General features: G+C 39.4%; 1 protein-coding gene across 3 annotated transcripts in view; it reads left to right on the top strand.

Annotated features, from left to right (window-relative positions):
* Window positions 1-13,750, top strand: part of NUF2 (NUF2 component of NDC80 kinetochore complex) — a 37,359-nt gene that overhangs the window by 12,892 nt on the left and 10,717 nt on the right. For all 3 annotated transcript variants that reach the window (XM_085863738.1, XM_085863742.1, XM_085863737.1), the window contains exons 4-12: window positions 415-491; window positions 737-798; window positions 1,182-1,279; window positions 3,755-3,828; window positions 4,035-4,128; window positions 8,984-9,046; window positions 9,411-9,548; window positions 11,579-11,719; window positions 11,828-12,003. In XM_085863738.1, the coding sequence (XP_085719864.1) occupies window positions 415-491; window positions 737-798; window positions 1,182-1,279; window positions 3,755-3,828; window positions 4,035-4,128; window positions 8,984-9,046; window positions 9,411-9,548; window positions 11,579-11,719; window positions 11,828-12,003 (923 nt within the window). The remainder of the gene's footprint in view (window positions 1-414; window positions 492-736; window positions 799-1,181; window positions 1,280-3,754; window positions 3,829-4,034; window positions 4,129-8,983; window positions 9,047-9,410; window positions 9,549-11,578; window positions 11,720-11,827; window positions 12,004-13,750) is intronic.

The following is a 13,750-nucleotide window of genomic DNA, read 5'->3' as shown; positions in this document are numbered from 1 at the left end:
TCCAAAATGAATACTGTGGCACTCATTCTTTCTTATGGCATGTCGAGAACTGCATTGTTGTGGGAGGGGCCTATTGTGGCCAATCAGGCACTCCTGCCATCATTTTGGGATTATGAGGAAAATTTTAAATGCTTTTGTTTTGTCCTGTATGTAGAATTTGGGCATGAGTGGCTTCAGGGATTGCAAATTTTTTTTATTTACAGTCTACACATTATAGCGCTATTCGAGTTGTAATGGACAAACATACGATGACATATGGGGGGTTTTCCATTTTTAACAGCTTTCAGAAATATTTTTATTTAAAACTCATCAAATCACAAGGTGCAGCATTTAATAATTGCTGTTTAATACAGAGTTGGCAGAGGAGGTTGAGGCTTTGTTTAACATTTCATAAATTATTACTTGTCTCTGCAGCCAGCTCCGAATGAACACTCTGAACTCGGAATTATTGTGGGACCTATCCGGCCTGTTCTGGTATTGTACAGCCTCCTGTGAGTTTGCATCAAAATGCATGAGTGTGGGAGGAGGGTGTCGTGGAAAGGGTTTGAAGAGGACAAGATGACCATCAATATTATTTGCCCCTTGGCTTTAAGACGTGTATTTAATGTTTTTTTTTTTTGTTTTTTTTAAACTTTTTTTGCTTTTCTTGTTAAATGTCGTATGCTGGATTGAGTGTTTACACAAGTCATACTTGTGGTTATAACCTTCTTAAATGACAGAACGTTTTCACTTGCAGGCAGAAGTTTATGCCACGTTGTATGGTGAATGATTTTGTCCTGAATGACCTTTTCAACCCCAGTAAGTCATAAAATGCTGAGGTAAAGAAGAGAGCTTGGAATGGTTATTGATGTAAATATCCTTACCCCTTCCATTCTGTTGTACAGGGTGATCTGTATGTCTTGTTACCCCTGTGTATTTGCTCCCATCCTCCCCCTTCCCTCCACCAATGAAATTTATTCCATTGATATGTATTGTTTTGATATACATGCGCAATGTTATTGATTTTATTCACACGAAACAAACATCGTGGACGTAGCTGACAAGAGAATATTATTTTGTTAACAGTTGGTGATGATGTACAGACAAACCTGTCAAACCAAGAACTAGATCTTCCCATGTCAAAGCAAAATATTCCTACTGCATTTGTTTTATGGATTTTTATTTTTATTTTAACTTTTCAGATTCAAAACGTATCTTGAGGTTCTTCAGTGGAATAATGAATTACAGTCTCTTCCGTAAGGATGCTTTTGCTGACTTCATGAGGTTGAAAGAGAGCTGGGTGAGTTGATGGGAGGGATGCTGATGATGCAAATGATTGTTCACACAGTTTGATACAAATGAGTTTTGAAAGAGTTGTTTAAAATGGATGGATAATCAATCAAAAATAGAATGTTGAACAATGTGCTTATAAAATAAATCGAGAATTTTTCATCTTTTTAAGATGCAGCAAGATGAATGTGTGCTGTATGTTGTGCCAGGTTTTATTTCAATCTACCCCACACCACGCCCCACATCCCCAGTCCTTCCTTGACCATACTGTTTGATGTATTCATTATGTACAAGAGATTTTATTGTGCATATGAATAATACCTTAAATTTTTAGGATTTATTTTATCAGTTTGTGAAAAAGGAATTGTAATTTGTATAATTTTTCATCTCAAACCAAAGTTGTAATCAAAATCAATGTGATGAATAGGTTCCGTCGGTATCAATTGTTTTTCCCGATATCGATACACCGGTATATAGGTATTTAAAAAAAAAAAAAAGAAGTAAACTTTTGACACACGGTAGTGATTCAAAGTATTACCAAACGGGTCTTTTACTCCCCCATGATGAGAACAGTTATTGTACTTTCAATTTGTTTTAAAGCGAGGTCAGTATTGATAATTATCGGCACCGGCCGGTATTCATCGCTATTGCGGATCACCATGTCGATATGAGTATCATACCGGTGTGACTACCGGTATTGGTTCACATCGGTATGACTATTATACTGGTATGAATATTGCGGATTGCCATTATCGGTCATCAGCACAGGCTTTCTAAAGCACACCAATTGGCAATTGCTTTTAAAACTGCCATGAGGGCAAAGAAAAACGTGATTGCTTGTACAGAGCTCAGGTGCTGAGGGTTAAAAGTTAAAACCTACTGTCCCTACTTCCTGGTACCTCTTGACATCATACATTTCGCTGTTCTGGGGGTAGCCGAGACGCTGAATGCATCAAAGCTTTTGAAATCATGACTGGTATTTAAGGATTGTAAACACATTTCTTTGATATGTTGGTGATATCCCGGTTTTTTTCTTATATTTATTTTGGTTCGGTATGCTGGTATAGTCAGAATTCCAATACTGGTATATCGATGTTTAAAATTATACCGGTATATTTATATATTGCCAGACCCTAGTGTTGAATTCGTATGACTGTTTATGGGGTAGTTCACTGAAAATGGACTAACCTTCCCCATTTGACCATCTTCAAATTATTAGCAGCGTCTCGCGTAGCGAACGCTGCTCTAAGAGAGCTCGGCGTTGTTCTTCTTGTTGTTGTTGTTCTTCTTCTTCTTGTGAAGACAAAACCTTTATATTAGGACTCGGCTCTTTTATATACACGATCCGGATCTCCTTAAATACTAAACACTTGTACACATCCTCGCATTGAAGGTGCCTTTTGAGAGCGACTATCATGAACTTTTAAATATATTCGGATATTTGCTTTAAAGTTTCGAAAAGTTCACGTTCCTATTTAAAGATTATTCCATTTAATATATTGTAATTTCGTAAATACACTATGACTGGTCTCGCTATTGACTTAATCAAGGCATGTGACGAAATATCGGAAGTTGTTGTTTTGTTTGTTTTTTAGCCGACAAAACCTTTAGGACGCTGCTCTTGGACACATTTGTCCTTGTTTTTATTAGCTCTGCCACTGAAGGTCGATGGAGGTTGTGTTTTCAACTGTCTGTCTGCCCGTCTGTGAACAGGATAGCTCAAAAAGTTGTGGACGGGTTAGGACAAAAGTAGGTGGATGAGTTGGTTCGGTGAACAAGAACAAGTCGATTAGATTTTGTTTCAGGTCCGGATCTTGATCCGGCCTTTCGGTGGGATACAAAATGTGAAGTGTTCAGCCTGATGGAGGTATGCGCTCTACCGAGTGCTGTTCTAGTTATTGTATGCATTACCTGGACACCTTTGATGGAAAACTTATAAGCCACCAACTCTTCGTTTTGGAAAATGTGATTGGAGAAAGGGGAGATGCAGGGAGGTGGGGGTTCCAACGTGCAAAGAAAAACATATTTTGAGTTATTTTCCAGGAGCTAATGCTTTTTTTTTTTTTCTTCTTTTTTTTTGTAAAATGGAAATCTCCCCAAACAAAGGCATAAAGTCACTCTAGATAAGGGACTAATTAAGCTACTCAAGGTAAGTGGCTTTAAAACTATTTGAGATATCGTCACCAAAAATTGCTGTGCTGCTTGCCAACTTTATATTAATCACAAACCTTTTAAAGAGATATCGCATGTTGGACCTGGATATTTTTTACCAGTCAAGCAAAATCCTTGTAATTCCCTCAATTGCAACACATTGAAGGGATGATAAAACCCCCCTCAACCAAGATCCTAACCCCTCCCAATTGTCAAACTCGATTGATAATAGGCATAACGAACATGTCCTTTGACTTTTTTAATTCATGTTTTGAGGTTTTAATGAAATTTTTTTTTTACTTATGGTATTCTTTACACATTTTTCTGTTTTCAGAATGAAAGTTTGGATTATTTTGCAAGGCTGAAGAAAGGTAATGAAGAACTGCAAGCTCGGCTCAACAAGAAAAAGTGAGATTTATCTTCGTTATCATTTGAACTTTAATTATGGAGACATTCTTCCCCAACCACATCCAGATTATCAGATGTTGACTGGTTTATTTATTGCTTTTTTTATACAGACTTCTAATTAAGTTGCATATAATGTATAAATTTATTTTATGGTCAGAGACCTCTTGTTTTTTGTTTATTTATATTTTTTATGATGCACGTGCAAGGTCCATTTTCATCAATACTGACCGTGAAATCCAGAGCGCAGCAAAGGAGGTATCCGCTGCACAAGATTTGGAAAATGAACTTGCAAAACAAGCGGTGAGGCTGTGAAGCATACATAAGTGTTTCCTGTATGTGATTATGGGGGAGCGGGGAGGTGTTACGTGACATTTAAATGTGTGGGAAATAAGGCACATAGATGAACATTAAATATTCGTCGATATTTGTGTCAATGGTTTTGTAGTGCCACTACTTATCTGTGACGAAGTGTATCTCTGAGTTGGCTGATCCGTTTTGATTTCGCCATCAAATATATTCCAGCTTGTACTGGGTCGTGCTCGCAGCGGTGTTGCATTGTTGAATCTGAGATTTCAGAGAAAGTTGAGACGGCTGTTGTTTACTCCGTTAAATGGGTGTTGAGAAAAAGACATTCCAATGGCGTAAAGTAGGTCTTTACTAAGAATTGGATAAATTAATTATCATTGGAGATATGTGAAATTTATAAGAACCAAAATGTAGGTTCAGGAATTTGCCATATCATCGAGTTAGTTGTTTTTAGTACATTTGTGCAAATGACAGTATCAGTGTCTGACACTCTGTAACCTGTTTGTGAAACTTATCATGATGGCAATCTCTCACCCAAAAGCATCACACTGACTTAAGATGCCTCCTTTTTTCCACCTTTTTAATGATGACAGATGCAATGTCCAGCTTAAAACACCCTTCTTCTCAATACCAGCTTTTATGTGAATCGGGTATTGATAATTCAGTAATCTCCCAATTTATGATGGGGACACAGACAAGAGTGTGTGTGTGTGTGTGTGTGTGTGTGTGTGTGTGTGTGTGTGTGTGTGTGTGTGTGTGTGTGTGTGTGTGTGTGTGTGTGTGTGTGTGTGTGTGTGTGTGTGTGTGTGTGTGTGTGTGTGTGTGTGTGTGTGTTGGACACCAGACAATGGAACCTCCATGAGTTGCAGCATGCTCTTCAAAGGATCTGGCAGAAGCTAATGACTGAGCCCCTATGTGTGCCCATCAATGGCAGGTGGTTGTGTGACGGCACGAGATGATGATTATGATGAGCTGGTCTGCCATCGGCTATTTGCCAAGCATTTCTTTTCACAAAATAATAAATAAAAAAATATCGAGGTATTTTGCACTCCATTTGATTTGATCGAACCAACGAACGTTGACAAGGTCAAAAAAACTGATTGTGTTATGCCTGTATAGTTCAAGCTTTAGGATTCTTTCTGTTCTTGTATTTTCTGGACTCAACACCAACAATAACAACTTGTGACTGAATGCGAGAATATGTCCCTGCACATGTATTCTTCAAACTAAATACCGTGAATCAAAAAAAAAAACTGAGTTTCTGTATCCTATACAACAAGGGGTATCGTAGTATCATTTGTGATCCAAAATATATGAACAACCAAAGTTGTCCAGGTCTTTTTGGAAGACCCTTTGTATTGACTTTTTTTTTGTGTGTAGACTTTTTTTTTTTGAATAATGCAAATGCATGTGACATTGACAATGTCTGTCCCAGAATCATAATGAGAGACAAAGATGACAAACAAAAAGATGGCAGAAAAATATGAGCTTTATCAATTTAATTATGTGTGATGAAAACCGTGATTCAAACCGCTAGTAAGATGGTCTCACTTTCTCGGTAATCCTCAGTCTCGAGACCAGAATGTGTGTGTGTCAACTAACTTACCAAGTAAAGTTAATGGGTTCCAATCTTGCCAGTTTATTGTTCTGTTCTCAAGTCAATGACTGCTGTATAACAGTAGGACAATAATAGTACAGTATTCTTCATGAGGGTAAAAACAAACAAAATTACTTGGGATACATGTGATCATAGTTCATACTTTTTACCAAAGAAATTTATGCAAAACATCAGACAAAAGGTTGCCTTCATTGGATATGCCAAGATAACTGAATTTATGTGCCCAATTGTGATCTAATGACCTCTCAGAGCATATAGACCCTCAAGGCTTCCAGGGGTTGGGGTGCCACTGACTCCTGTCCTGCACATTACTCACTTTACTTGTCAAGTCACACACATCTACTTTGAAAACGGCCATCCAGTTTCAAACCTTGGGCATTCACACCAGAGACGGACTTGGCAAAGCACCGCCATGACTTTGAGGAAGGAGATTGGCTGGAGAGTTTAGCCTTAAGATTTGCAAGATGATGTTTCTGGCTTGCATCAGGATACACACGTACTTGTTGCAAGCTTTCCAGAGTGACATAAAGTTAGTTAACCTCAGTGTCATTTGCTTTCTACGTTGAAAAAGCAAGCTGTTTGACTGCAATAGCCACACCATCCAGTTTGGTGTTTAAGGTCCGAGAGCAGGGGTTCTTCACCTGGGGTCCGAGGACCCCCCCCCCCAAGGGGTTTGTGGAGGGTCCATGGAAAATTAAATATATTATAATTGAAAGTATCTCCTGAAAAACAATTTATAATCAAACGCATTCGTCACACAAACAAATTGGTAGCTGTGGTGTATTTAATTCATTACTTTGTGGCGGTCAAGACTATGTTAGCCTGTCTTCCCGGTTCCCCGCCAGATAGCAACACCGATAATGACATAGCCGCGTAGCAAGTCGGAGTCAGTTTCAGTTACTGCTTGGATGCTGACCAGAGAACATTGTACCTGGCCTCCTCTGTGCATGGCATTCTTGTCAATTCAAGTCACAAATACATATAACCTCTAAGTTTTGGCAAGTAAAGCCAACAGTTATTGAGCGTGGCGTACGGACAGCGAGACAGATTTCAGCCCTTGGCAGCTCTCGGCTCGTGGGGCAGTTGGCAGTGTTGGCAGGAAAATTCAAATGTGAACTGCAATAATTTTGTTTTGTTAATTTGATGTTACAAAAATGTGCTATTGATATGATGGGCCTGTATTATTGTTTTTAGTAAATACATTATTGCCAAAATTTACCATTAGTTGCAATTGCAATGATAAGATTCACCACTTTGACAGAATATTTCAGCTTTTTACCAATAAATAATGAATTTTTTTAAAATAATAAGCTTACATTTTCGATGTTTATAAGAAGTGAAATTTCATTTAGGCGATATAAATAGTTTGTAGCAATCGAAAAATTATCCAAACTAAATTTTCACTTCGGATCCTCGAACACATAAAATATATCGAAGAAGTAGGATCTGACCATGAAGAGGTTACGTTGTGAAAAGCTTGTGACGTCCCCCAGCGACAGTGGAGATAAACTCCATTGCATTGACTGAGCATATGACATAAGAATTTCAGCCTTCCCGCCGCCCGTGTGCCGTGATCATGAGACGACTTCTGGCATATTATTTATCTCATCTCTATGAGCTACAAACCACGTTATAACCTCTATTAAATAATAAAAAAACATTATATTTCAAAATATATATATATATATATATATATATATATATATATATATATATATATATATATATATATATATATATATATATATATAATGTGGGGTCCACGGGTAATACTTGAGGATCTAGGGATCCGTGGGTTCAAAATGGTTAAGAACCACTGGCCGAGGGGATGGATAGGATACCCCGCCGATTGGATGGGATAAACCGGTGCATTGGAGAGAGTAGGTTTTTGTGGAAATGGCGGCCCAATCCTTTTGTGAGATGGCAGATTGCAGTCCCCCACCAGTTGGCCTGTGCGAACAGCCAGATTTCTTTGGCATTGAGTTTGCTTTCTAACACCCAGAGGGATGTGCGTTTTGACAACATGGGCAGGTGAGGGACAGGAGAGGTTTGATCAAATATTAGTCATTACCAGGTCCAGGACAGACACATACCAGTGGCAGAAATTTAATTTTGAAAGTTTACAGATTGTGTCAGACCCATAGAGGTGTCGAAGGCCTTAACTGCACGCCATGGCTGGTTGGTGCAAATGTGAAGGGCAATTTGTTCAGATGTGGCTGAACAAGAAAACACTCGTTTCAGACGATGATAGTAGTTTTCTTATTTTGCCGAGTGATTTACTGTAAGGGCCAAATAATTGATACCATGCACTGCAAAAGTGATTTACATGTTTTTGGCTGGAATGTACGTAATATCTCACTTGCGTCACGTGATGAGACGTGACGTGATTAAGTGCTTCCACCCAACTTTGGTGGATGACGTGCTGCATGGGTGGTCTGCTGTAACAGTGTCGGAAATGCTAAAAATGTTACTTTTTCTTGAAATTCCGTTGCGTTGCAATTGTTACTAATACGGTCATGAATGGCCATGGCGTCGTACTGGTGTAGTACGTATTTTAATCAGTGGAGATAAACAGTTAATCTGTCAAGTGTATAACGGGCGCGTGTTTCGTGCATTGGCATATGTGTTGTTTAGTCGGCGTTGTTAATATGCTTGGGTGTATTTCTACAGTACATGTAGCAGGTAACCGACTGCATAATACAAGATGCATTGTGGGTGTTGGCGATGAATATCCCATTCCCATCCATAAAGAATTGTACTGAAATACTAATCATTATCCACACGTAAAAAAAAAACAAAAACGGGGGGGCGGTTTATTTTAATTGGCTCCTGTCTGTGGCCAACATTGGGAGACAGAATGAAATGTCACTTTTTTTGATTTGACCTCCAGTTCATGCCCCAGTGGGTGGGGAATTTGGGTCAAAGAGGTCAAAACGAGACTTTCTAAACTCAAAATTTGATATTGGATCATTCCTGGTGGAACTTTTTGCCATCTTTCAACTTTGCTTTAGGTGGGAAGTGTGGGGATTTGCGGTCGGACCATCGACTTCGCTCTAATGTTTTTTTTGTTTTTTTTTCGCGATTGTTCATGGTCTGCTTGAAGAATGTTGGCTTTTCATGTTTCACTAAGATTATTGAGTGTTGTGGCAGTCATTACCCTTCTTTTGTGATGTGACAAAGTTTGACCTGACTTTTAATTTTGCTTCATGTTAAATTTTGTCCATTTTTCAGAACCAGAGCAGACATGAAGTAAGTCTGTTGAAAAGCACATTGAAAGAGAAGAACAGGTTTTTGGTAAGAAGTCCAAAATTGTTTTCTTGAGATATTTTATCCGATTTATTTTGTGATCTGCATCACAATTACATGCAATGTTTGTATGGAAAAAATCCATCCTCTCTGTATTGTCAAGTTGAGCTTAAGCTGCATTTCCCTGGACTGTGGTCTTTCCTTGTGCTTGTAAAGCAATCATTGAAGGTTTCAGAAGGGTAAGAGAACAGTCTTGGAGTATTTCATACACCCCACCCTCTACCCCAACCCCTCCTCTCCTGCCTTCCATGACCACGTCACCACGATTCACCTTATTCCTGTGTCCTTTCATTGTCTGTCAGAAGAGCACTGGCTTCTTTTTAATTCATTTATTCTCTGTGAATCTATATAGGACCAGCTGCAAGCAGAACTTGCTGCCAAGAAAGATGCGGCCATTTCATTGAGGGCCAAGATTGTGGAAAACCCTGAGAAGATGATTGCAGATATTCAGCACAAAAATATGAATGTGCAAAACTTCAAAGTACATTTGGTGAGACGATCAAGGAAATTTTGTGTTGCCTCCTTTGGCATGCATATTCTTTCTCGGGTTTCAAGGGATGTTTTTAACATTTAAGCTTTGAGAAGCGTAAGATGAAAAGAGGTTAGGTTTGTGAAAATAATACATCAAAATTGGTGGGAAGCAAGCAGATACAGAAGCAATTGGATGGGAATGCAAGTTGCAAGGGAAGAGGTAGATCGAGAGACAGATCTGAATAACTCCTTCAGATTATACAACATTGAGGCAAATAAATATAGCCAAACAAATATGTACTCTCTCTCAAAGCAGACCTTCATCTATAAATGTATACAAAGTTACATTGAAACTGGTTAACTAACCTAGTTACTGATTAATGACTATCTGCATCACTTGTTGGGTTCTGTTCATCAGCGAAGCTTCAACCTTTTTAGCCACGCACCTCTGAACGGCAGGCGGGTCAACCTTCATATTGTCTATGTCCATAAAATAGTAGTTTACATAACCTTCAGCCATGTTTCAGTTGCTTCAGTCCCACATGGTCGGCCAATTTCCAGCCAAGCAGGTGGGACTTTAGCTTTTGAAACAGGTAATCACTGGTAGCCACATATTCAGACTGTACCAGGGTTGGGCAGGTGTAATCCAGCTGCTTGAGGACACAGTAATTAATTGCAAACAGAACAGGGGCCTAGTATGCCAGGTACATTGTTGAGAATGTGGAGCGCAGTTTTGGTGCTCATCCTGTTCTGCTACCATTTTTGAAGAGGTTCACGTCATATTTATTTTTGACTAATGGTATGCCTCAAACAATTCTTTACAATCAGGATGGTTCCCTTGGGATCGAAGAAAATCGAGGCCGATGATCTTTCCGGTTTGAGGCCCAGATGTGAAATTTATTGGGTGTTATTTTGCATCCATTGCTGTTATTCAAATTTCGTTTCAGGACCTCAGTAATCAAGTCATATTTCACCATTAGCTCCCAGAATGATAATAAAATTGGTTGGATCTGTGCTGTGCTGAACAGTTCAAGAAGCTCCTTATATGATGCCAGCTGTTGCTCTATATACTGAGTGCAAAGTTTTTTTTTTTTGTTTGTTTGTTTTTTTTGGGGGGGGGGAGGTGTGGGGTGTGGGGTCCATCTTGCTGAGATGTTGGACATTCTCAAGCTTTTGGTAACGATGGTACAAATACTACATTGAGTTACTAGGTTCTCAAGATCTTTTGGAAACCAAATGTGGCAATCCTCCTTGGTTAATGCTTCTATCTTGGCAATGATTTGCAGTGCAGTCGCGTATGTTGGCCGACCTGACCCGGAATAATCTTCCAGATTATAATCTTTGAGCCATGCTAAAGGTCAGACCCACATTTGGCCTTTTTTTAAATCTAAGGACACACACACACACACACACACACACACACACACACACACACACACACACACACACACACACACACACACACACACACACACACACACACACACACACACACACACACACACACACACACACACACACACACCTGTGGATTTGTTTTGGAGTTGGCACCTTCTTGGTGTAAAAAGTTGATGACACCTTTTATGTTCATTTTTGGGAAGTTATTCAAGCTATATGTATGATGTAGTAAACTCTGGATTGTGCCGAATCGGCAAACAGTCCAATTAATGAAGTTGCTCCTTTGAACTCAAGCGGGCGTTTTACCAGCCGCTATTCAAACCTCCATAGACCTGAGCGACCACATTTTTCTCCAGGGAGCCCAGGGTGGGGGAGCCAAAAATCCAAGGAGTTCAGGGTTCAAAGGGTTGATGACATAAAACAAGTATGCATGCTAGTTTATAATCAGGAAAATCAATATCCCAAAGTGAGATGCCAAGGAATCACTCACTGGCTCCAATAACCTTTTGAATACAGTATTTCCTTTGAATGAAGGTTTTCAAGCGAGTCTAATGCTTCCACATGTGAACGAGCCAAGAAACCATAATTGATGTCCACATGACATATGTTTTATATATATATATTTTCACCTAGTCTAACTTTGTTCCACAGGAAGAGAAAGTCCAACAAGGCAAAGAGTTTAAGGAGCAAGTGAAGGCACTGAAAATCTTTCAAGACCATCTCAACGTTGCCTTGGACATTCTTGAGGAGATTTACAGCCTTGTCGAGCAGGGAAAAAGGCTAAATAAGGAGGTACCTGAATGATTTGTGCTGCAGTGGACATTTGATTTTCATCACATTGTTTTGGTCTTGCCAGTCTTTACCCTCATTGCAATCCACTTTTCTCACTTCCTAATGCAGTTAGGTGAGGTTGGGTCTGAGTTGCAGAGAAACGATGGTCTGCTTCGTAACCTTACTCAGAAGCAGGAGCTCACTCAACAAACGATAGATCAGCAGCAGGAGTACTTAGCTACTTTCTTGATCATCTCTCAGAGGAAAAAGGAGGAATATGCTGAGGAGATTAAAACGTGTAATCGGTGAGTCTCCTAGCAAATGTACGATGCACAATAATTGTCGGATTACATCGAAAGGCGTATCAAGTACAAGGAGCCAAATTATTTTTTTGTCGTTCTCTCTACTGTTTTTGCTCAAGATGAATGTCAATCTGAAGCTTAAAAAAAAAAATTGGAGTTCAAGGGGAGGTTTGGGGTGGAGGGTGAGGACAACGAGTTGGATCTCCATCTTAATGTTGAATGATAAACATGCTTGTCTTGAAGGTGTGGTGAATTGTAAGCTTTGCATCACTCCCTCCTCCACCGAAGGTGTACTGAGGTTGTATTTTCACGTCTGTTTGTTTGTTAATTGCGAAATCGAAGATTTTTGAAGTACTGTCAGACACCGACAATCGCGTGTCCGTGTATTCGTGGTTCATAAAATGTGACCTCCTACATCCGTGGCCATGTGCTTTATGTATTCTCGGTTATTGTCGCGGTTTTTCGCAGGTATATTCGCGTTTTTTTTCACAAGATTATCGATTTTTTTTCCCTTATGAATCACGAACTGCCGGGAACCTATCCCTCTTTTTCCCAAAACAATGCCCCGACATTCTCAGATTTGACATTCGCTGCATTTTTCTAGAACATATCCCCCACGAAAGTCGAGGTCCGACAGTATATTGGTTTATCATGTGCGTTATTCTGTCTGTTTGTTTGTCTGTCTGTCAATCGCCACCAGGTCACAATTCTAAACAGATCGTTGTGACACTTTACCAAGTTGTAGCGGTAGTCGCAACTGAGAAGTCTCGCTCTGGAACCACTGAGTAACCTCATTAATGAACAAGGACACGGATACAATCTGACATGCAACAGAAAAATGACCAAAGAAACACGAAAGTTGACACACCTACTGCACATGGATGATCTAAAACTCTTCGCACCTAGTTATAAGAAATTGGCAGATCAACTGAAACTTGTAAAGTAGTACTCTGAGGACATCCGAATGGAGCTTGATCTTTACAAATGTACCAAATGCACATTTATTCAAAGAAAAAACGATAAAAACAGACAATTTCTCAATCGATCAAAGTACAATCCAGGAACTAGAAAACAAAGCATCTTACAAATACCTCGGAATAGAATAAAGCCCCCAGGTACAACACAAAAAAATGCGTAAAATAGTCAGCAAGGAGTACGTATGCAGAATAAGACTAATTCTGAAGTCTTACTTCTCCAAGAAACAAAACCAAAGCTATAAACCAACTTGCAGTACCAGTATTCCAGGAGAGTTGTGCAATTATAAACTGGCCACAATTGGAGATCAACAATTTAGACACCAAAACAAGGAAACTTAACTATTCACAAGATGTTCTGCAAAACCAATGCATCCCAAGGTTGTACTTACTGAGACGAGAAGGAGAAGGTGGTCTGATGGAGCTTAACCAAGTGCACATAACATCGTGTGTAGGACTAGCGGAATATATAAAAAGTTCAGCAGACGATCGGATGAGATTTGTACATGAGCAAGAAAACAACAAATGAGAAGAGGGATCCTTAATCCATTTAGCAACAAATTTCCAAAAACAGGTGCAAATGATCGATATGACACAGGAAAACTAAACAGAAACAAACACAGCCCCAAATGCAGGTTTTGTGGGGAAGAAACAAAGTACCAGTCACCTCCTTTCAGGATGTAAAAAAAACTCATGTCAGAACAGCTGTACACAGAAAGACATGACAGCATCTGTCGAGTAATCCACTGCCACATCTGTAAACATTTCAACATCCC

The sequence above is a fragment of the Eptatretus burgeri genome, chromosome 2, assembly GCF_056783735.1.
Source record: "Eptatretus burgeri isolate ZD-2024b chromosome 2, Ebu_testis_v1, whole genome shotgun sequence".
Taxonomy (NCBI): Eukaryota; Metazoa; Chordata; class Myxini; order Myxiniformes; family Myxinidae; genus Eptatretus; species Eptatretus burgeri.
Note: the sequence above shows the minus strand (reverse complement) of the source record. Positions and strands in the feature narration are given on the sequence as shown.